The sequence below is a fragment of the Peromyscus californicus genome, unplaced genomic scaffold (assembly GCF_007827085.1).
Source record: "Peromyscus californicus insignis strain IS unplaced genomic scaffold, ASM782708v3 Scaffold_15__1_contigs__length_86483966, whole genome shotgun sequence".
In the NCBI taxonomy this organism is placed as follows: domain Eukaryota; kingdom Metazoa; phylum Chordata; class Mammalia; order Rodentia; family Cricetidae; genus Peromyscus; species Peromyscus californicus.
The window spans coordinates 14,763,734-14,789,101 of NW_026294447.1; the positions used below are offsets into that span (position 1 = coordinate 14,763,734).

The following is a 25,368-nucleotide window of genomic DNA, read 5'->3' on the forward strand; positions in this document are numbered from 1 at the left end:
TATTGTTGACTCAAATGCATTTATTTTTATATATTTTGGGCTGCATTTATTAAACAAAATAGAGTTGAGCTGCTGCTATCTGCATCACATCATGTTTAATGGTAGCTGGAGGCCAAGATAAGGAGGTCCAAGTTTATGCACTAGGAGTGAGTGTTGCTGGGAACTTAGAGCTGGTGGGCTTAGAGAAGATCATGCTAAGAGATGTCCCATGCTGACACAGCCTGTCATAAGGTAAGTAACTGCTTTCACTGAAGAATGGCCCAAACAAAAGCTTCCTGTCTTTGCTAACATGGAATGGAATAGATGGCCAAGTGCTTATCAAGTGTTACAAGGTGAGAGGTCAAAGTATTCTGGTCAAATATTGTTTGTTTTTTCTAGTATTCATAAACTAGGGTAAATATTCTTTATAAACTGGCAAACTTTTGGCTGCTTGGCTGCTGGTTGATTGTACATGTCTGTGAGTCGTGAATAGCAAGTGGGGTGTTGAATCATGTCATTCTTTTTTTTTTTTTGAAAATATTTACAATTTTACTTGAACTGAATCTAAGAAATCAACTTTCATGTTTTTACATGTCAATATTGGGTATTAAAAGGACAGCCAATATAATTATTTTCAAAGTTATTCACTCCAAACTTGTACATGCTTGGTGTTAGGATATTTACACACAGCTCAGTTCTGGGTGTTAAGTTCTTGAGCTCCAAGGAAGAACATCTTGTTTACTTCACTGATGGGAACATCTCTTAATGCTGGGATGGCATCTTCTTGGTAGTTCTTCCACTGTTGATTTTTAGCATAGTTATCTGTGATCGTATATGAATGGAGTCGAGTGGAGAGGTACTCATCATGTTAATTCCAAACAAGAGTACATAACCAAAGACAACAGCAATAAGAAGGTAGACAGGCAACGCAACGGCCCAGTATTTCTGAGGCCAGTAAGTCAAGCCTAGGGAGTTTAACCAAGATTCGGGAATGAAAGCCCATACAATATACAGTATGAAGCCAAACTGGGAGCTTAAGAAAAGAACAAAGCCATAAATCGCTCTTTCGGGCAATGGCGACGGGGAATTTTCCACCATCTTCCTTCCCTGTGGCCTTAGACCATTCAGTCCTTCGCGCAGGCGCCGACCAGACTGCCGCAGTGGGAGCAAAAAAAATAAATAAAAAATCCCGAGGAAAAAGCGGGGGCTCGGAGGCGCCCCTCCGGTTGGCGCACGAATTATGTCAATCTTACATTGTTAAAACTCGTGGTTTCAGGGTATCTTCTTTCTGTTTTATCTCTCATGTCATTGTTACTGTCAATGAAAATTGAGTTCTGCACCAGGATTCAAAACATGAGAACCCTCTCAGACCAGAGTTCAAAGTAAACTCATTGTGAGTTTAACAACAACAATAAAAGACTGATGTTATTTTTAATTAGGTGTACTTGTGTATGTCTGTGTGTAGGCATGTACACATGGGGGCAGGTGCTCATGGAGGGTAGAAGGCGGCCTCAGCTCTCCTGGAACTGGAATTGCACGCAGTTCTGGGGAACCTGACACAGGTGCTGGGAACCAATCTCAGGTCCCCTGCAGGAGCAGCGTGGGCTCTTCCCTACTAAGCCATGTCTCCAGATCCCATATTGACCTTTTATGTCAATAATTTTGTAATGTGGTAAAGAGTGAGCATGTTTTCTTCCAGCTCCACTCTCTGTGCTGATGGACTGTGTAAGCCTGCTTTTGTTAGTTCACTCTTGTTTTTTTACAATCATATTTCGTGTGCTATAATTGCTTTTGAGCCGTCTTCTCGGGGTGTCTCAAACTTTCCTGAAGTTAGTGCTTTGGAGCTGAGGTCATTATGTTTTCCCCCAAACATTGCTTTACTCAGCAGCCGACAAATGTCTTAGGTAATGATTAACCCTCCTGGGGCAAGTTCTGCCTACTCTCCCTCTCCCAGACTAAATATTGCTTCCTTTCTCATGCATTTCTGGTTTCTTCCAGTGGCAATGGCTGTTTCTGCAGTTCTGTGTGATGTTTTGATTCAGCCATTTTACTTTTACACCATTTCATGTTCTTCAGGAGCAGGGAGTCCATCTGGTCTCTTTGCAGCAACAGAAATATATGACAATTTGGACACTGAAAATGTTTGTGGGGTCCATTTCTAGGCTTATCTGAATCTTCTTTCTGTCCATTGTCTTACGTATGATTCTCAAGAGCAAAGCATTTTAATTTGTTGAGTATTGGGTGTCATTAACAAACTGTTTGATCTTAATTAAACCTTTGGTCACCCAGATTAATACATTTATAAAACCTAGAGGGAATTTCATTCCTTTCCTTAAATAATACCAGTCTGTTATATATGTGATTTTCTTCCAAGGCATTTTTTTTCCTCCTCCAGGACTAAATTTTCCTCTTCCCAGGATCTATTTTGGGGTTTGGCTCAAAGGGACAGTTGAAGACAATAAAAGATTTCTGACACTGAAGAAAAAATATCTTAGAGGGAATAAAGGCACTGTCACTAGAAAAGACTTCCATGTGGAAAATGTGAGTCCATGTGAGAACAGAAGGTAGAACAGCATTTATGGAGAAGAATTATTATAAACTATTGGCACCAGTGTGAGACATTCATCTAAACTGTATATCTCTGAAGTTTTAAGGTTGAATAAAATATCCACATCACTTCCAAATTTGGAAATAAATCAGGATTTCAACATTTTGTTTTGCAAAATAAGAGCAATCCACTTCAGGCTCAGTGGCACATACCTGTCAGCATAGCTGTTGCAACACTGAGGCAGGAAGAGGAAATGTTTGGAGTCAGCCTGAAATATATAACAGGGTCTTTTCAAAAGAGAAAGATCCAAGAGAACAATGAAAAACAAAACTGCTTTCTACTCTGGCTATCATTTCATAAGAGGAAAGATAAGTTTACAAAATAGGAGGAAGACAAAGGTCTTTGAGAGAAAGACTAGGACAGCTTCATCACAGCATGCATGCTCTCTCTTTCTCTCTCTCTGCCTCTCTCCATTTTCTTCCCTTGTTTCTTAGATCCGATAAACATTAATAATTCTTTGAGAACTAACAGATCAGCATTTAGGCATCAGTGCCACAAGAACTCAGTAAAGCTGAAATGTAATAATGACAATTTAATATAATATATGCATATATACTTATTGGCATGTGCATACTTAATTGCAGGCTTGCATGGGTCTGTGATGACATTGTCCCACCACAAACAACTGAAACCTCATATGTAGTCATGGTGCTTTGACGTTTTTTGTCACAGCAACTACAACTTTAACTTTGGTCTCAAATTTATTGCATTTTTCTGTTCCATTCTTTTATTTCAATATCTAAAACAAATTATTGTTGTCGTTGTTGTTTGTTTGCTTGTTTTTGAAACAGGGTTTCTGTGTGTAACAGCTCTGGCTGTCCTGGAACTCACTCTGTAGACCAGGCTGGTCTCGGACTCACAGAGATCAGAGATCTTCCTGCCTCTGACTCTAGAGTGCTGGGATTAAAGGTGTGAGCCACCACCACCCAGCCCATAAATTATTGTTTGCTGGTCTGGAATTATGAACATAAATAATGCTGGGTTCTTGCTGTAGTTCAAATTATATCAAATTTTACAAAAACTTTACAAAAGAAAAGTAGGTCCTGTATTTTAAGAGGCTAGTGTGTTCTCTTATATGCTGGATTTTTAAGCACATAGATTTTATTTTTGTTTTGTTTTCCCCTGCTGAAAATCAAAGGTTAGTATGACCCTAACATGAGCCTGGCCCTCCTGGGAGTGACAGACACAGAACTGATGGCTGGGATCTGAGATGAACAGCTAAAGGGGTAGGTAAATTTACCCTTAGGTAAATCTGCTTGGGTAAAGAGTCTTTTTAAGCCCCAAAGGGGAGATTGTGGCTACTGGAAAGGTTTATGCTAAGTCTTATGCTGTAAATTATAAGACATTTGAATTCCAAAGTGCATGAGACTTAATGCTGAATCTGACAGCTTCCTGGAGCTGTGGATGGCTCCTGGAATAGTAGCAAAAGTAGGTAGAAGTTTGTACTGTCACATTTGTTCAATGTCTTCTGAACATAAGACACTTCAACAGGAGGTGCTTCTAGAAGCAACACATTTTCGAGGCAATTAGGTTATACTTGGGAGTTGTATATGATGTCATATAGTCATGAGTTAGAGCATAGTCTTCCACTCGGGCAACTGTAGAAGTATAAGATAAGTGAAGAGTTTCAAATTAAAATCCCCAGTAACTATTAAACATTAAAATGACCCACGTTATGAAGATAAGAGAGTTGTCATGCAAAGCGACGTTATCTGAGTTGTAGGAGTAGTTGAGTCTAAATCGGTCTTGTAAGTTGAGGACAGAGTTCCAGATAGATGCACCAAAGGCTGGAAACGTAAGAGACAGGATCATTTCAAGGAGAAGATGCAGCAAGTCTGCCACTTCCGTTTGTCCCTCTAAATAATATTTAAACTACATGGGCAAAGCGAGGCTGTCATCCTCACATCCTTTTGATTGGGTTAAGAACTTTCACAAACTCTGCAGAAATCAGAATGACAATGAAATTCCCAAAAGCTTCTCCGAGCCTAAGGTATTGTAACTCATTGAGACCCTGCTGCATGTGTGTGGGCAGTGCACCCACAGGACTAAGTTGTTGCACTTCGTAGGCATCCTTTGGAAAGCCCAAGACTGTCACGCACTGAAGAGACCCTGGACACACAGAGAGACACTCTCTGGAAGACTCTGACACTTAATCCCTTAGCTAGAGCCCAGATAGGTCTTGTGGCCTTCTGAGGTTCCATTTGGGTGAACATAGCATAGTAATTTGTCTTATTTAGAAATTAATGCCAAGGGAAAGTTGTGATTTTCTGTAAATTGTCTCATATCCTAATGCTGAGACATGTCTTTACTGAGATTATTGCTATATATGTGAAATAGAGATTGCTAAGGGAAATACTGTATAATTCAGGCAGCTAAATTTTCCCTTTTGTGTAAGACATTCAGATGAGTAAAAAAGTGATGGAAATTGTGCGCACTCTTTGCTGAGGGAGGTAGGAATGGTTGCTGCAGTAACTGTTGGACCAATTGCCTCCTTCCTCTGCCTCTATTCACAAATAGTCTATATGTTCTGGCTAATTTACATGTGTGTATTTGTGTTACATCCAAAGGAGTGCAAATTATTTGAAATATCTTCTAATAGCTCTACTACTATTGCACATGGTGAGATCAGCCTAGAAAGCTTGTTCTGCAAATGGAGCAATGGACCTGGCTGCTGACTAGTGGTTATTAAGAGAGGAGGTGGACCAGACCTGGCTCTGTCAGTCACAATCAGGAACTTTTCTTCCTATGTTATGGGATTCATTCCTTCTTGCCTACCAGTAAGGCTAAAACCAGAAGCCAGCAGGACCCATGCCTTGAGGAGGGGATCCAGTCCTATTGATGAAAGATGATAAAAATGATGTCAGCTTCAAAGCCAGCTATTGACAGGTCTCATGGGCACATGTGGGCATGTCTGCTGATTGTACTTAGGAACATGTACAAACATGCACCTGTACTGGCCTCTATCTGATACTACTGGAGGGCAGCAGAAGATGCCATCTGCAAATACACTACGGAGGCATTAGGGTAATTTTAAATTGAAGGAATGGAAAATATCTATCAGATGCTTGATCCTTTTGTTTTTCTTCCCAAGAGCAGCAGAAGAAAGCAGCACACAAAAGATGGTATCCTTGGATTAAAAGAAAATGGCATTCTTATCAGGATGGGTAGTTGAGATGGAGAGAATTTCATTCAACTAGATCTTGGTGAAATAACCTGTGAATGCTCAACACTGTGGGAGAAGTTTCACAAGGCCCTACCCCTAGATGAGGAATTATATGCAGCCCATGGTTTCTGAGAGAGAGGGGAATCAGTTTTCTCTTAATACAAAGAAGCAAAAGAAAACAAAAATTTCTTTCTAGGGGTTGGGGTAAAATCCTTGATGCTCAGGCATATGGACTTGAGTTTGGTCTTGAGCATTCATGTGAAAAACCAGGTGTGGTGATGTACACTTGTTATCCCAGCACTGGGAAGATGGAGGATCCTGGGACCTACTGACCTGACCACCAAGCTCAATTGGTGAGCTCCAGGCTAACAAGAGACTAACCAGAAACTATGATAACCATCTCCAGAAGAGACATGTACACACACACACACACACACACACACACACACACACACACACACACACACACGCACACATGAATGCATGCATGCACGCACACATACACATACATAAACAATTAACAATTCTTACCTTCCTTAACTTCTTCACATAGTTTAGAAGCTTTTTAAAACTCTACTATGTGTGCAAACTAGTATTAAAAAACATTTCAATTTTGCCACTCCTTTGGGTCCTCATTTCCTTGTGAAGGGTCCCATGTCGTAGAAAACTCATGTCAGATGAATCTGTCTGTTTTTATTTCATTAATTTGTTTTTATTTCAGATATTTTATTAACTCTCAGGCTCAGCTGTAAACTTTAAAGAGCATGGAAGATCAGTTTGTTTCTGCTAGCCTGCTCCTTTCTAAAGCATCCTTCTCCTCATGTCCCTGAGTCAGGGCCATTTGTAAAGTACTGCAATGGTTTTTGTTGTCCCTGCCTTCCCAACCAGGGTCTGAAGCTGGCTGGGCTATATTAATCAGGCTGCCTTGGCCACCTCTAAGTAATAGATTAAGCTGCTATCCTGGTGGGAGAAAAATGTCTGTTGGCTTCTCTCTGCAGTATACCTAAAAGAAAGCCATGGCATGTCAGATAATCAATACCTATTAGGGTAGAGATCAATGTGTACAATCAGGTAATCCTCTAATTAGATTTTCTACATAGCAGAACGAAGTTTACCAAAAGAATTCCTGTGCAGTAGTTTCTCCTTCAAAGGTGAGAGAACTTCTGCCGGGCAGCCATTGTAACCTTGATCCCTGGGGCCAGGTGGTGTGAGGAATCCAGTGCTTGGTGCTCACATCTGTGCAGGTAGATTTTGAACCACATCTGCAGATGCCCTATGTTTCTACTTCTGTTCTATTTCTGTGCTATTTTAATGCCAAATATGGGGCTGACCAATCAACTCAATAAATGAGGAAGAAGTGACCGAATGATTTATCAGATTAGCAGAAGCATTCATAAATTAACCGAACTGTGTGGGAGTTGCATAGACTTCACTTAAGATTATGTAACTGTGCCAGTCCTCACCATTGTTGGAAGCAGATGATCAGGGATATAGCAATGACGGCTTTTTTTTTTTTTAACCTGCAGTGTTTTGTGTGAAGCCTCTTATTTTAATACATAGGAACTAAGGTAGGAGCTTCCTGTCTTCAAACAAATGGCTGGAGAGACTTCGGCTTCTTGCTGTAGCTTATAGATATGATTTAGAAAGGTATCCCAGAGCCTCACTGTAGGGCAGCTGTGGCGATGCCCGACTTTGGGCCATTTTCACCTCTGTAGTCTCCTGAGAATTCACGACCCACCTCTGGCCGTAAGAGTTCTGCACTGAAGAGCAGTGGAGAGGTCAGACAAGAATCAAACCATAGCAAAGTGATGCTGTAACTGCGTGTTAGGGTAGGCTGGGAGAAAAATTACGACCAGCTGCTCTTCCCCACTCTGAAATGATACATATTCCTCCCTGAGCAGAACCCTCGTGTTCAAAGCATTTTCTGGGAGTGCTTTGAACATGACCTTAGTTAGTGGAAAGTTTTCCCTAATAATCCTGATAATACTGTTTTTCTTCTCTAAGAAAATGAAAAAGCTTCACATTAAAAAACAAACAAATTAACAGCAACAAAAATAACCTAGACTGAATAAACAAATTCCAGCTTCTCACTTTTAGAAACCTTTGACAGCTTAGCCTATTTCCCACCCCACCCCTAGCCTTTTAAGAACTTCATTGTAAGACCTGAATTGACCTTTCTTGGTCAGTTAGAACTAGAATCTAACTATTCACGTGTGGAGAAGATCACTTCCAAAGATTTTGGCAACTCTGTCTCAGTGATGGGGGCTACCAAGTCCTCCTGGGGGCAGATGTCTGAGTTATGGCCCAAGGCCTAGAGACATTATCTATGAACAGCTATCTTTAAGTCAACCTTGCAGGATCGAAGGACAATGTGTGGAGACCATACAGCTCTCACTATGATGCAACAATTTGTAAATATTTCCCCACTGTCTTAGTTGAGGTTTCTGTTGCTTTGAAGAGACACCATGACCATGGCAACTCTTATTAAAAAAAAAAAAATCAACAACATTTAATTGGGGTGGCTCAATTACAGCTTCGGAGGTTTAGTCCATTATTATCATGGTGAGACATGATGGCATGCAGGAAGACATGGTACTATAGAGGTAGTTGAGAGTTCTATGTCTTGCAGGCAACAGGAAGTAGTCTAAAACACTGGGCAGTATCTTGAGCAGAGCAGACCTCAAAGTCTGTCCCCATAGAGACACACTTCCTCCAACAAGGCCATGCCTACTTCAGCAAGGCACAGCTCCTGATAGTGCCACTCTCTATGAGCTTATGGGGGCCAATAGCATTTAAACCACCACACCCATAATATAAGGAAATGTAACAGAATTATAGCAGGTACAAAATTAAATAGAAAATAAAATACAGTAACACCAGTCTTACTCTAAGGAACATTTAAACTAATACCATCATTATAAAGAAAAACAAACAATTACAACCCAAAAGAGTAGACAAAATTTAACAAGAGGTTTTTTTTATTAAAATTTGTTATGCTTGTAACAAAACATATAAAATGAATTTTTGCATCAGTGATCTACTTTCCTCTTTGTATTGTGTGTACGTGTGTGTGTGTGTGTGTGTGTGTGTGTGTGTGTGTGTGTGTGTGTGTGTGTTGGTATGCCGTATACAGCTGCCTGTGTACATGGAGGCCAGAGGACCATCTCAGGTATTGTGTCTCAGGAACTGTCTACCTTGTCCCTCTGAGACAGCGTCTCTTCACTGCTCGGGGGTTTGCTGAATCATCTAGGGTGGCTCAGCAATTGGGAGATCTGCCTGTTTCCACCTCTTCAGTGATGAGATTACATAATAGCTACTATGCCCACCTTGTGTCCGTGGGCGCTGAGAACTGAATTCAAGTCCTCCTGTTTATTAGGTACAGGTGCTTTACAGGCTGAGCTATTTCTCCAGTCCCTAGGATTTGCTTTTAAAAGCAGAACCAACTGTTCCTTCTGTACTAAACTATTTGGATCAATTTACAACTTTCGCATGAGGAGACCTTTAATTCCCATTTTCCCTGTCTGGTCCAAGTGGGATCGTATTTATGACAGCTGGAATGTTATCCTGGATTGTGTAAAGCAAGGTAATGCTTTATCTCTGCATTGATTTCTGTCCTGGAGATGTGTCAGCATCAGGGGATAGGTAATATTCTTTCTTTCATTCTTTTTTATTTCTTTTTTACTTTTTATTGTTTCTTCCCCCACCCCCTCACCCCCTGAATTAGGGTTTTTTTGTTTTGTTTTGTTTTGTGCATCCCTAGCTGTCCTGGAACTGGCTCTGTAGACCAGACTGGCCTTGAACTCACAGAGATCGGCCTGCCTTTGCCTCCCAAGTGCTGAGATTAAAGGCATGCACCACTGAGCGGGCCTTTTGGAGCCCAGTGCCTATGGTGGGACACCTTACACAGAGTTGGTACAGGGGGAGGGGCTTGGATCTGCCTCAACTGAATGTATCAGGCTGTGCTGACTCCCCACGGGAGGCCTTGCCTTGGAGGATATGGGAATGGGGGGTAGGTTGGGGGAGAAGGCTGGGGGGGGGGTTTGGAGGAGGGAGGAGAGGGGGATCTGTGGTTGGTGTGTAAAATGAATAGAAAATTTCTTAATAATAAAAAATTTTTTAAAAAGGCATGTACTTTTTATATTACGCAATAGGTAATATATGTGTCCCCTCTCTACGGGTTAGACTCTACTGTTTTTTCTGATAATTATAGCCTTAGCACTTAATTCTCTTTGAGGAGACATAGGACTTAGAGAAATAAAACTAGTACTGACCTGGCCCTCCTCCCAGAGAGCTAGCTCTCACAGTAGCAGAAGGTGCTATGAAAACTTCCAAGGAGGAGAGTAATCAATAGTCACACCCAGATGCAAAGCTTGAGGCCCACCACAGGGACTAGCTCAGCAAGGCGTCTACAGTGGTGTAATAGTGGCACTTACTTTGGGTGTAACCATTGGTTGTCTAACTGGGCTCAAGGCCTTCTCACTAGGAAGGAACTCATGCCTGGTACTGTTAATCTAGCCCACGACATAGGGCTGGAGAAGTCATAAACCCTAGAGGAGAGCTTACTACTGCCACTTTCCTAAAAGAATACAACTTCCAACAGTCTTCTAAATACTTATCCCATGCCTACAGGTAAGTGGAGCTCTCACCCCTCCTCATCAAAGGAGCTTCTTTCTTTTTTTTTTTTCCAGAAGATGAAGGCTACTACAGACCCACAACTGGCCAAAATGCAGAGACTAAGGTACCAGAGGGTTTCCACAGCCCCCATTAGTACATTTAGAGCAGAACCTAACACCTGAGACTCAGAGAACATAATGGAAGAATGGGAAGAAGGATTGTAAGATCCAGAAGACCAGGATTTCGACTGAGATTGTATTTCAGACATGATGGGAAACTGCACCTATGAAATCTTAACAATACAGCTGCCTATACCGGACCTGCATAATGACCATATCAGTTAATATGCCATTGCAGATAGGGAAAATTTCAAAAGATCCACCTTTTCAAATAGATGAAATAAATGGAGAACTGCAGGTTACTGAGTGAGGACAAATTGACAAGAGTCAGTTTGTAGCTAGAGTTTTCTCTCCGGGTCCCGCCAAGCCCCGGCAGTCTGACAGCCCACTTATAAAATAGACACACAGACGCTTATATTGCTTACAAACTGTATGACCATAGCAGGCTTCTTGCTAACTGTTCTTATATCTTAAATTAACCCATTTCTATTAATCTATAAGTTGCACATGGCTTGTGGCTTACCGGTATCTTAACATGTTGTTTCTCCTCACGGTGGCTGGCAGTGTCTCCCTGCCTCAGCCTCCACTTCCCAGAATTTTCTTCTCTGCTTGTCCCGCCTATACTTCCTGTCTGGCTACTGGCCAATCAGCATTTTATTTATATAGAGCGATATCCACAGCATCATTTCTCTTCAGGGACCAGCTCTCTGGTAGATTATCCAATCCCATGTGGTCATCCCTAAACACATTCACATATAACACTAAATGGAGACAGACTCTCTCTCTCTGTCTCTCTCTCTCTCTCTCTCTCTCTATGTCTGTGTGTGTGTGTGTGTGAGTGTGTGTGTGTGTAACAATTATAATTAAATAAGAAGTCATGAATGTGAGAGGGCATTGCAGGGGACACACAGGAGTAATTGGAGAGGGGAAAGAGAGGGAACAGAAATGATACACGTACATTCTACCCATGCATGACATCCTCAAGAAATACAGACAAATAGAAGAATGTAAAGTACCTGGCCCTGCTACTGGGCTATGGGTCTGTGGGGCAGTGGTGATGCTTCTGTGCTACCAGTCAGCGTGGCCTCCTCTCTCAGTTCCATCGAATTCACATGGTGGCACTTGAGTCCTGATTCCCTTGTTTGGACTGCTGTCTCAGAACAACTCTAGCTCTCACTGTTGAGTCCTGACATTCTGCCGTAGTCAGCCCTCCTGGTGCCCTCTGCTCTGACTGGTGGGACCTCATGAAATCCACAGTTACTCAACTGAGCAATTACCTAAGTGCTTCCCCACTTGCTTACTTGTAACTGGACTCCTTAAGTAGACTCCTGCTTTCCTAACCACCTTTGCTTCTACTCAACCACACTGGAGTCCCTCCCCTTGTCTACAGCCGTACCACCCTGAACATCCTTGATCTCACCTGGAATCCCTTCCAGTATTCTGGATCTTGGTATAACTTTCTCTTCTGAGATAGAGTCTTGCTGCATTGCTTAGGGTGATCTCAATTCCCTGAGCTCCTGGATCTTCCTGCCTTAGCCACTGAATGCTGGGCTTAGCTGGTGCCACCACACCCATGTTTAGTACATTCCTTTTTCCCTTGCTTCTTCAGTACCAGTGTTCCACTCCTTAGGAGCAGATATAGGTTTTCTGGGGCCCACAGCTTCTTCAATTTGGGAGAAGGAATTCTTAACAGAACATAAAATTCTGAAGTTTATAAACATAAATACCTATTTACAATCAGGAAAGATTTAACACAGCTCACTAGAGGTTCTTGTTGCTTTATTCGGGAGTCTTTTTAAAATCACAAATGCTTACATAGAGTCAGTCATGTTGTGCAGCCTGGATTTGATTTATTACACATATCAGTCTACAACTCCTAATATGCAGAAAGACCAGTGTAAGCGAGAGGTCCCAAACTCAGGTGCACTAGCTTCATAGCATTTCACTCCGAGTCCTTTGCTGGCTTTCAATGAGGGAACTTGATCTGACTTTAAATTTCAGTGTGAGAAGAGTGTGTGTGTGTGTGTGTGTGTGTGTGTGTGTGTGTGTGTGTGTGTGTGTATGTGTGTGTGTGTGTGCAAAAGATGTGGATTTAGACCCAGGCCTCACAACTGCCAGTTCTCTTTTCTCTGGTATAGTACCCTGTTCCTATGTGGTATTTATATATGCTATAATTTATGGAAAGACTGCTTTGTTAAAAGGCAACATGGCTTGGTACGACTTGATTGACCATCTTGTGATGGAGCAAGGACTAGAAACAGTCAGGAGTAGGGACCAGAACAGGTGTGCAGATACCTAGGCAGAGTTGGTGCCCAGTGGGCTAGGGATACAGGTTGGTTAAGGTCAGAAGCCAGACCTTGGGGAAAAAAATCACGGGCAGCCCAGCATGGCTAATGGTTTCTGTCTTGGGCTGAGACATCTGCCACTCTTTGCTGCACGAAGTCCTTAAGTTCTTTTCTGTGTATGTCTTGGTGTCTGGTCAAATCTTGTTCAAAGTAACTGTGCTATAGGATTATATTTGTGGCCAAAGAGGTAAGATCTAGGTGAAAAAAAAAACCTACCAATTATTTGGTGGTGTGGGTCTGATCTTGTTCTAATTTTACTGCTAGTGCCTGATTATAGGAGTTGACTATATATATATATATATATATATATATATATATATATATATATTTGTTGAACTGTGACAAATCACCTATCAGGTGACAGATATATAGGTCTCTATATAGATGGCTGAACTGATTGGTGTACAGATAAATATATATGCATATGTATATAATTACATTAACTTATCTATTTGCTTCTGAAACCCTGTGTAAGATCAGGCTAGAGCAGCATAAGTAGCAAATGGTTGCAGTTCTCAGTCAGGAAGTGCGGGGCTGGGGCACTGAACTGACCCCTGTGCAAGCCCTGCGAGTCCAGGACTACATCAGCAATAGTTATGAGGAAGGTTTAATGTTCACATAAGAAAGAGGAGAGATCAGAATTGGGCAGATTTTCAATTATTCATCCTGAATACCCTTTCCACTTAAAATGGAGGAAAACCAAGTTTAGAGTGATTTTCCCAACACATTTATCACTATTTGTTTTTGTGCTCCGAACTATTAAAAAAGTGAGACTTGGCTAATGCCTTTTTGGGAAAAGACTCAAGTATTCAGCTGGCTTTTCTATTGCACTGTTTGTCCTGAGGGCGCCTTTTGTAAGGGATAATGAAGTGTTCTCCCTGGTTCTCTGTTTGCTTCCAGACTTTGATGTGCTTAAATACATTTTTTGGTGCTGCCTTTGATCCCGTGAAGCCTGAAGCTTCCCTCCACTCTGTGGCGGCAGAGGAGGTTAGTACGGCTTCAAATGAGACAGCATTGGCTGTATAGCAGAGAGCAGAGTACAGGGACCAGAAAGGCTTTAGTCCTAGCTATTCAGGAGACTAAGTCACGGTTCTGCCATTTACTAAACATGTTGCCTCATGTATACTACCTCTCCCCTTTAAAGCCTCAGTTTTCTCCTGGGCAGAAAAGGCTAAAATGGCTGTAACGGCTCACAGAGTGACAGTAGGGATTAAAAAGAAACAATGTCAACAAAATTCTCAGTCCAGTGTCATTTGGAGACTACGGTACACGGAGATTAGCTGCTTGTCAGGAAGCAGGAAGTCACATGAATGCAACCTCCTCACTACATGATGATGGGAGAGGAACCAGTGTACATCTGAGCTGGTTTGCCAGGCATGCAGGCAATGGAGAAGTGAGAAATACATTTGGTGTAGATATTGTGACTGGGTTCACTGAGGCTGGAAAAAACTACAGAGTCAGGCTTCATTGATGGTGCATGGCTTCAACCCCAGGGCGATGGAGGCAGAGGCAAGAGGAATATGAGTTTGAGACCAATCTGACCTGTGTGGGAGCCCGTTCTCGGGTTCCTCGTGGCTTTACCCAGCAGGTCCTCATGGAGGATGATTAGGACCACGGGCCTGAGTGCAGGTGTCTGAGATGGTCTGCACTTGGCTGTGCTGGGGGAGGAGGTCTTTTGCTCCACCCCTTGGCGTCTCTATAAAAACCCTGGGGCAGAGACAGTCGGGGCCATTGGAAAAGGTTCCAGGCCCTCTCGAGGCTATCCTTTATTTTCTATCTGTTTATCTCTGCAAGATTCTCCGCAATAAATCTTTCTATCTAATATTTCCTGGTGCTCGCACTCAAGAAAACTCTGGGGAACTGTGGGGGTGGTTGGGTAAACGCCCCACAGACCTGCAGAGAAAGAATATGCCTGAAGGGGAAAGAAAAAGGCTAGGTGTGGAAGTTAGCCATATATAGACAGCTGTGGTATGTTTGTGAACATATAATATTGTAAAATAATAAAACCTAAATTTAGAATTTCCCTTTAAGAACTAGGAAATTCCTTTTCGACCTTGCTATTTTCATGTATCCTATCTTCAACTGTGTTGGGTAAGAGTTATTTTACCCTTTAAAAAATGACAGTGTAACCCAGATGTTTAAAAGTAAGTGATTTAAAAGTAAAAACAAACGACTGACTACCTTTTAACTCATATTTGCTGCCGTGCCTGTCTGGTTGGACCGTGCATGCTGTTGTGGCCCAGGCACTGGCTGGGGTACCTATTTTGATTGCTGTTTGACAGCACTTCCACGTGGAGGGTGGACCACTGCCCACCAGGAACAAGCCTCCAGGCAGCACACAGGCTAGTCATTCTACTGGGTCGTGGCTCCTGCTGGTCTTACCTACTCCTTTCTTTGCGAGCTGCATTCTCCAGCATGGAGCCTGTCAAAAGTAGAACTGGGACTAAGATCTGTCAGTAAGATGGAAGCCCCTGTGGCCAGGTCTGAAAATCCACATTTAAAATGTCTTTCTGTGTAGATTCTGCCGCAGCTGTGTGAAAGGTTGGCCTCTGATGACACTGACGTAGGGCCCTTAGATGATCTGGACTATGAGGTGTATTGCAAGGCAGTGTTTGTGGTTTGCTCATAGGTCAGGACTGTTGAGCTTTTTCAGACCTCAGTGTACCCAGTCACACTATCTACACCAAATTCCCCTCCCAAATTTCTTTCCTAGAGATTTCTATTCAGAGTCCAGATGAACTCACTGGAGCAATCTCCCCATAGTGTTGGAGCCCTTCAGGGCTACTTATAGCAGCTCATATGCTTATGCAGCTTACTTCAAACCTTCATCCTGTTCTCATCTGAGGGTATCTATGAGGCAGGAGAGATTATGTAGCAAGTGGCATTATTTGGCTGTTACAGGGGCAGAAATCTGAGCCACTTCTGCCCACCACATCTTTATATCGAAGTCACTAAGGAAAACAAAATAAAACAAAACAAAAATGGCATAAGGTTTGTCTCACAAAGAGAAGAGAGTGTATAAGATGAGCTTCAGTGGTAGGTATGCCTGCAGCCCACGACTCACGTCCGACACAGGGCAATTATTCTGTGTGCATTTGCAGGCTGTGAGACCCTGTTGTTCTCTTTCCACAGGGGACAGATGTAGTAGTGGTGCTGGCCAGACACAGAACACACATACGCACACACATGCACACACACACGGGGTTTGGGGGAGACAGAGACAGAGAAAAACAGAGAGAGAGACACAGAGAGACAGACAGAGACAGAGAGACTCACAGAGAGAGAGAGAGAGACAGAGAAAGAGAGAAAGAGAACAAAAAGACGCACATTGAGTCTGAAATGGGAAAATACTTCCACATAAGGAAGTAAGTTCAGAACAGGCTGTGAGCTTTCTTTCTGGAAGGCTTCCAGGCCCCAGAAGCATTCCTATATGTCTAGGAGGGGGGCTGAAACCGCTTGCTGAGACTGCCCTTCCCATCAGTGACCTTGCTAATAGGCTCAGGGACCACATGTTCTCATTGCTGCCACTGTTTCAACCTAGCTTTACATTCCCTTTTAGAAGGAAATCTGCCCATATTCAAAGCAATCACTATCAAAGCTTTTCCTTTGAACTCTTCTGAAGAATAATCTGAGAACATCTGAGGTTTCATGTCTCTTAAAATGCTGTGGAAAGGGCAGTTCTGACTAAAGTGAATCCTTGACATTCGTTAGGCACTGGGATAGGCTTCAGTGAGTCTGACATTAGTTGTACTAAAACTTTAAACACTGTTTTTATAAACCAGGAACTTCAGAAACTTCCAAATCTCTTTCTGAGCAGCTGTCTTAGGATTTTATGTATTTTATGCCATTTTATTTTCTTCAGTTTGATGTACTAAGATGTGCTGCGCACCACTGGCTGTGTTTTAGTCCTCTGAATCACTGTATTGGTATATTGCAATAGTTCCTGAGGCGAGAGGAATTGGTTTTCTTGAAGACTGTTTTCTCCCTCACCTGTTTCTACATAACCCAGAGCAAGATAAGTTTTGTAAGATCTGTTTCACAGACATACAAACTCATCAGATATTCTGTACTCTATAAATCAGTATCCCTGGATAACAGCAGTTAAATTTTGAGTTCTCAGTATTGAACCTCAGAGCTCTCACAGAATAAACTCAGAATTTTGATTGCCGGCCCTTGGTGTTTTGATTGCTGAACTCGGTGATCAGCCTCAGGAATGAGTTAGGCATAATGAAGTGGCCAAATAAGGGAGTGGACCTTGGTGGCTAGCTTTAGGAATGCAATCTGACAGTTTAGCCAGGGAGAGGGAAGAAGGGAGGGCAAGACTGGCCAGCACCATATTTGTAATGCTTGGGCCTGTTAGAGAGCCCTTCAAGAACAAGCAAGCATTAGATCACCAGGTTCTTTTTTTAATTAAAAAAATTCGTTTATTCATTTTACATACCAACCACAAATCTCCCTCTCACCCCTCCTCCCACTCCCCCCCACCAGCCTCTTCCCCAACCCACGCCCCCATCCTCTCCTGCAAAAAGGTAAGGTCTCCCATGAGGAGTCTGCAAAGCCTGGTACATTCAGCTGAGGCAGGACCAAGCCCCTCCCCCTGCATCAAGGCTGTGCAAAGGCAGCCCACCATAGGTAATGGGCTCCAAAAAGCCAGATCACCAGTTTTTGAAGAAGATTTTGAAATGCTAAAGTGGAATTGACTTTAACCACTTAAATGATAGCAGAGTCCCAGGACTAGGGGGTGGATACAGCCTGTCATGGCATTTGTGACTGGAGCTGTCTTGGTTAACTTGTCATGTCTATGCCCTCTCCATCACAGTAAGCCTCCTGCCTCAGCCACCAAATTATTCTTAGCCTGTTATGTCCTTGTTTTCCGGATGCCAATCCCTGGTGTGATTCAGGAGAGACTGAAGAAGCAACCTAGTCTGCCAACAAGTATCCCCCAAAGTCCCAGGATGCAACAAATGAAGAAGTTGGATTATTTGGCCACTAACTGCTCTTTTCCTTTCCAGGGAAGCTCGAAGCCAGTGAAAACATGGCTGGTATGACTCAAAAGTAACATGCGCTGATTCCCCATGAGATCAGAGAGCCCTTTAAATGGAACAAGAGAAGAATCTGTCTTTGAAGACAGGAAGAACTGAGGTTGAGTTACTCCAAAAACAATCCATGTAAGTCTTTTCTTTTTCTTTTTCTTTTTCTTTTCCTTCCTTCCTTCCTTCCTTCCTTCCTTCCTTCCTTCCTTCCTTCCTTCCTTTCCTTCCTTCCTTCCTTCCTTCCTTCCTTCTTCCTTCCTTCCTTCTTCCTTCCTTCCTTCCTTTCTTTCTTTCTTTTTCTTTTTCTTTTTTATTTTTTTGAGACTGGGTCTCTCTACAGAGCCCTGGCTGCACTGGAACTCATAACATAGATCAGGCTGGCCTCGAACTCAAAGAAATCCTGGGTGCTGGGATTACCATGCCCAGCTTCCTGGGTTTTATTTTGTCAAAAAAATGCTGAAAAATAATTACTTAATTGGTTGATCTCAGGTTGTTACAACATAGATCATAGTAGTTACTAACTGAAGAGTAATGAATTTTAAAATATTAAAAATGTTCAGAATGTTTCTGAAACAATAGTAAAAACAGCACAAATATTTTTAATAGAATATACTATAGTTCTTATTGCATGGTAAGGAAAATAAATGTAAAGTTAGAAGTACCAGGCTGGGGATGTGGCTCCATGGTGGGGGCTTTCTTTGCTAGCTTATACAAAGCCCCAGATTTCCTCCCACTGAGCTACTGTGTGTACACACGCACATGTGGTGAACATGCACACACTAACATTAAAAGTTTCACATTTGTCCTCTCTTGAGAAATGAAAATTTGTCCATGAAAACTTCTCTCAAAACATACTAGTTTTGAGTAAGGTGCAGCAGCTTTTGTAAGTGGAATTCAGGAAAAATTATATGCTGGAGATAGGGTAGGATCCCTAAGTTCTAGCATATGAGTGCTGTTCAACTGTGAAACATAGTTATAGGCTCCCACTGGATGACTTGGAAAAGAATGCCTTTTCCAGAAGCTGGAGAGGTGCTTCCCGTTATCAACAGCCTGCTGCTAGCTCAGGGATTTAAGCAGAAATTCAGACAATAACATTCTCTCTACCTGAGAGAATTCTGCATAGGCAGCTAGGTCACGCCTTGCCTCCTTTCTTCTATCTTCTATCTTCAATCCCTTCCTTTCTCTTCTCTCTCTCTCTAACTCTACACATTTTTAATTAAATTATGATTATATCACCTATCACCTACCCCTTCCCTTCCCTTCCCTTTCTTCCCAAGTTCCCTCCCTCCAACTCTTTCCATGTCTCTCCTTCATTCTTACATTAACAACACCCCTTTCTTTGACTGTTATTGCTACATATGTATGCATGTGTACACACACATGGATAAATGCACATGCTGAGTCCGGTTTTGTTTGTTTATATGCATACAGGTTTAGAGCTAACAATTTTGTATTGAATAACAATTTAAGGGGCTCATCACATCTCATCTCTCAGCAGTTATTAGTTGCCTGTAGTTCTTTGTCTAAGGGTGGAACCCCCCCTGTAGCTAGAGCTTTCCTGCCTGGCCCACAGTCAGGACAAATCTCTGTCACCCGCCAGTCCCACAGCAGCTCAGACCTGACCAAGTAAACACAGAGACTTATATTGCTTACAAACTGTATGGCCGTGGCAGGCTTCTTGCTAACTGTTCTTATAGCTTAAATTAACCCATTTCCATTAATCTATACCTTGCCACATGGTTAGTGGCTTACCGGCATCTTCACATGCTGTTTGTCATGGTGGCGGCTGGCAGTGTCTTTCTGACTCAGCCTTCCACTTCCCAGCTTTATTCTCCTCCTTGTCCCACCTATACTTCCTGCCTAGCCAGTAGCCAATCAGTGTTTTATTTACTGACCAATCAGCAACACACTTGACATACAGACCATCCCACAGCACCCACCCTTGCATGTTAGTATGTCTTTTGATATTGTCACTGTTCAGGTCTCATTATGCAGCCATTTTACAATAGACATCCTGGTATTCTGAGTCTCATACTATTTGAACTCCCTCTTCCACAATGTGCCCTGAGCCATAGATAGAGGAACGGTGATGTAGATGTGTCAACTGGGACTGGGCATCCCATGATCCATTGATCTCTGCATTGTGTCAAGTTGTGGTTCCCTGTGATGGTTTTCATTTGCTGTGAGGAGAAGCTTCTATGAAGAGGAGTGATAGCTACAATTATCTGTGGGTATAAGGATAAGATTGAGAATGTAGTTAGGAATTATGCTGGTCCATTCTAGCAAAATGTCAGTAGTAGATTCTCTCCTGAGACTCCTGACCTCATTAGCCCAAAGAAGTTGTTTATGTTTCTAGTACCAGGCATTATTTCCCTCCAGATGAGAGGGTCTTAATTCCAATTAGAAAGCTATGGGTTACCCCTGACATGTGAATGCCTTTTATTACACTTAAAGAGCCCCCCTTTCCCATTTCTCCTGTCAGATCAGTTGTATCCTGTTAGTCCCCTTTACATCCCTCTCCCTTCTTCTCTGTTTACCTCTTTCCCCTCCCTCAAAGAGCCCCATCCCTACTTCCCTGATCAGATTTCTTGTGCCCTGCTATTCCCCCCTCTATTGTTCCCCAAATTCCTTATCCTTGAAACACTATCATTCTATTTTCCTGGTTTCTGCAGTTACTACAGGCTATGTATTCACATCAGAAGATTTGGAGCTAGGAGTCTCCAGTGAGAGAGGACATGAAATGTTTGTCTTTTTGGGTTTGGGTTACCTCACTCAGTGTCATCTTTTCTAGTTCTATTCATTTATCTGCAAAGTTCAGGATTTGATTTAAATTTTTCTTTACAGCCGAATAGTATAGTATTCCAGAGTGTATGTGTGTGTGTGTGTGTGTGTGTGTGTGTGTGTGTGTGTGTGTGTGTGTGTGTGTGTGTGTATTCATTATCCATTCATTGGATGTAGGACATATAGATTATTTCCACTTCCTAGCTATTGTGAGTAGAACAGCTATGATCATGGTTGAGCAAGTATCTGTGAAGTAGGATATCGAGTGGTTTGGGAATATGCCAGTGGCTAAGTCATAAGATATATTTAGTTTTTGAGAATTCTCCACACTGATTTCCAGAGTGGTGGCACCAGCTTGCAATCCCACCAGTAATGAATGAGGGTCCCCTTTTCCCTACAACCTTTCCCCACCATTTGTTGTCAATTGTTTTGTTGGTCTTTGCCATTGTGATTAGGGTGAGTTAAAAGCTCCAAGTTGTTTTTATTTGCATTTCCCTAACTGCTAAGGATGATGTGCACTTTCTAAGATATTTTCTTAGTCATTTTCATTTCTTCTGTTGAGAATCTCTGTTTAGACCCATAACCCATTTTTTAAAAATTGGATCATTTTGTAGGAGTGGTTCTTTGTATATTCTGGATATTAACCCTGGGTAGGTTGTAGTCTAGCAAATATTCTTTCTCATTTGGTAAGTTTTTTTTTCTTTCAATTGTTTCCTTTAGCTGCTCAGAGGCTTTTAGTTTCATGAGGTCCCAGTTGTTAATTTTGGCCTTAATTCCTGGAAAAATAGAGTCCTATTCAGAATGTTCCTTCCTACACCAATATCTTGTAGGATACTGCCTGTGTGTTCTTCTAGAAATTTCAAAATCTCAAATTGAAGTCTTTGATTCACATGGATCTAATTGTTGTGCAGGATGATAGATTTAGGTCTAATTTCATTTTTCCAGCACCAGTTTTTGAAGATGCCACCCAGGCTGTGGCATCAGGGGATGCTGATTTTAACCATGAGGACAAAAATGAATTCGAATGAATGACAAAAGGAAGCAGAGGTATTTCTCTGCCAAACCTCATGGGGTGCTGCTTCTGCAGAATCAGCTCAGTAGAATTTAAGCAGAGAGGTGATCTTTTACTTGATCCCAGCCACTATGATTTGGTCCAGGTTGAACAGCTGAACTAATGTCCTAATACAGATAGCCACTGTGTGAAATACATTATACTCCTTAGCATTATGATTATGTAATATACAAAGACACTAATGCTCTTAGTAATAAAATGAGAGAGAAAATTATGAAAGGGTATTTGCTAATGAAAGCATAATTCTTACCATTACACTTTGGTTGCTCTGGCAATCATATGTATGTGCACTTCAGAAGTGGCAGAGATACAGAGATGTAAAAAGGTGAAAGTCTGGGTTATTTGATGTGAGGTTTAGACTTAACTCAGGTCTGTAGAGTTAGTGGGAAAGTTTAGTCTCCTTTCTTGCTTCTTTAGAAAGAAATATTAGGCTCTCATTTATCCAGTAGGCTCTTTTGGAGAGTTACCTCTATACACTGACAAACTGTTTGTTACAGCTCTGGGAGAAGGGAGTGTACCAGCAGCTAACAGGCAAGAAAAAGCAACAGAGGAATAAGAAACATGCTTTTGTTTTAGAGCAACTTTATCTCCTTCTTACTCTATAGCTTACAGGACTTAGATAAGAAAACACTGGGTTCTTGTGAGCCTGTTAATCTCTCTGTTCTATCTTCTCATTGTTCCAGCAAAGGGAAATTAAGACAAGCAGAATGTGGTGGGGCACAGTAACATGGGTGGAGAGTGACTGATTCATGATGGAAGTGAATGCCACATAAAGGAAAGTCAATTGAATATCAGGCTGGAGAAGGGTTTATATGGTCCAGTAAGAGAATGAAGATTTTGTATTACAGAGAGGTAGGTAATGGAACATCAAGAAGAGAAACATCCTTCAGGAATATCTTTCAAAACCTAAGCTGGAGAAAAAAAGTCCCATGACAAATTCAACATTCAGAACAGCAAGCTGATTGGTCAGATACTGTGGCGGTTTGAAAGGAAAATGGCCCCTAAAGAGAGTGGGACTTTTAGGACATGTGGCCTTGTTGGAGTGTGTATGGCCTTGTTGGAGGGAGTGTGTGACTATGGGGGTGGGCTTTGAGGGTTCCTATGCTCAGGATACTGCCCAGTGTGACAGTCAACTTCCTATTGCCTGCAAGATGTAGGACTCTCAGCTACTACTCCAGCACCATGTCTGCCTGCATGGCACCATGTTCCCTGTCATGATGATAATGGATTGAGCCTTTGAAACTGTAAGTAAGCCACCCTAATTAAATGCTTTCCTTAAAAAGGTTGCCATGGTATTGGTTTAAATATTAAGGCAACTCCACATAGTTAAAAGGGAAATTTATTTTGTGGGGTAACTTACAAGTGAAGGGATAGGTTACAGGATCTGGGGAAGGTGTAGCACAGTCCGGCGGTGTTCTCGGGAGAACTCTGCTTGGTCTACCTCCAACATCCAGGATCCAGGAACCAAGAGAGCTGGCCCATCCAGATCTCAGGTCTTCAGGCATCCTCTCTTGGTTCTACCTTGTAGGCGTGACAGTTACTGAAGCCTCAAAGTGGGTGGTACTTCTAGGTCAAACCTGGAACGACTACCCACTACACCATGGTCATGGTATCTCTTCACAGCAATAAAAACCTTAGCTAAGATAGGGCACCAAGAAGCAGGGCCTTGTCCACACTGCAAGCAGAGGACCAGACTGCCAGAGGCTCCATGGACAGAAGGAGACACTGTGTGGCATTCCAAGTTCTATCCAGAAGGAGAAAGGAAACTCAGTTCCTGAGTGATTAACACTACGTTTCCCGATTTGAGTTCTTGCAGCAATTCCAGCAGCACTCTTATCAGAAAGTCAATGATTTGATCAAGCACATGTATAACAGATGTGGAGTCAGGGCTGACTGATTCTAAGCTCTGTATCATCTGTTTTATGATATTTGGGGGTATTCTCAGATATTGCTCTTCAATAGTTCATCCACAAGGCAAGAGTTAGAGAAACCCAAGGCATTTCTCAAACATGATTATTTGTTAAATAAAAACAGACTTACTTCCCAGGAGCTTCTTGATGATTTCCCCAGAAGGATGAGCAGAGGCTCCCAAGGAGTCTGATGAATGGTTCTGCCCCACTGCCCCATTAATTGCCCTCTCAGCTCACCTCATCCCAGGGAACACCAGTGGCCTCCACTGTCCATCAATGGCCACAGTTATTTTGCAAAGGTTCTGCAGAACCATAACATGCTTGAAAGGAAACAGTACAGGAAATGATAAGAACCATGAAGATGTCCCATCTTGTAGGTGATTAGGTAAAAGAAAGTCAAATGAACCCTTAGAAACTATCCCTGTGGCATCAGAAGGAGGAATATTATAGAGATTTTTCATAGACTGCATGGAGAAAGTTTTTCAAGAGTATAGAGAAAGTGGAACTCTGATTTATTGATAGTAGGAATGTAAGTTGGCACCCATCCTTTAAATGCCCTTGATTTAACCTCAATTTTCACCTTATTTTCAGAAATAATCAATGCACATTTGTTGAGATATTGTGCAATGATACATAATCAAATACTTTTTAAAAAGTTTGAAATCAAATAAGTATTTATGCATGAGTTAAATTATAGGTTGTTTCTCCTTATGGAGTACTATGAAGACATTTAAAAAATGTAGTTGGACTATATATATATTCCAAGAATATATCAAGTGCAAAAAATAAGTTCATGAGAACCAAAAAACGAGACTTATGTTTTCAAATGCATACAGAGAAAGGCCTAGAAGGGTTCACTCTGTTGATTGGTCATTTCAGGGAGAGAAAGTGAGATGTGGAAGGAGTAAGATATGATGATTCACAGTTTCTTTGTTTTTGTTTTTTACATGTTTTGGGATCCAATGTATAGTATTGTAAAATATAAATACACCATTTATTCCCCCCCATTCTCTTTCCTTCCTCCAACTCCTGTAAACTTAGGGCTGGAGAGATGACTCAGCAGGTAAATTGCCTGACACCGGTTCTGATGACCTGAGTTCAGTCCCTGAAATCCACATGGTGGAAGGCAATAACCAGCTCCTGCAAATTGTGCTCTGACCTCCACATGTGAAGACATGTGCATACACAGCCAATAAATACATGCGATGAAAAGCTTTTAAAAAAATAGATGACAAGTTTTTTTAAAAATAAAATTTAAGAACAGTAAATGTTAGAAAGCAAGTTTTTGACTCAGAGGCAGAGAATGGCAGCCTGAGGTCATGAATGATTCTGCACAGAAATACACACATGCTGAAATCTGCTCCAACTAGAAGGAACAGAACTGCTCAAGGCAGGATTGCTGCCAGTACAAGAACCCAGCTTCTTGTATACACCACCAGGAGCCAGCCAATTCCCCTAGTGCATTAGTTTGAATTCCACAGTGACTGGTTTGACTGTGGATGCCAGACTGGCCTCCTATTGTTCCCCAGAGGCCAATTTCTTATACTTTTCTCATCCCATCTATTTAAATTTTAATGTTTCTGGGTTTATGGCAGTGTAAAATCCTTTCTAAGATGTGTTAATATACACGCAAAACTTTTGCAAAAAGTTTCATAGATAAGGAAGGGCAGTACCATTGAAGTTACACTCACACCCCATGTTGTCAACATGCAACGTATGTATGGAATGAAGCTCAGGAGACAAT

At 41.9% G+C, this 25,368-nt stretch overlaps 1 protein-coding gene across 1 annotated transcript; it reads right to left on the reverse strand.

Moving 5' to 3' along the window:
* Nucleotides 1-515: 515 nt before the first annotated feature.
* LOC128110458 (phosphatidylinositol N-acetylglucosaminyltransferase subunit P-like) lies at nt 516-1,207 on the reverse strand. Its single transcript, XM_052738169.1, is given in 2 exon segments — nt 516-811; nt 814-1,207. Coding segments are annotated over 2 exon segments (405 nt in total). The 5' UTR covers nt 1,078-1,207; the 3' UTR covers nt 516-670.
* Nucleotides 1,208-25,368: the final 24,161 nt, after the last annotated feature.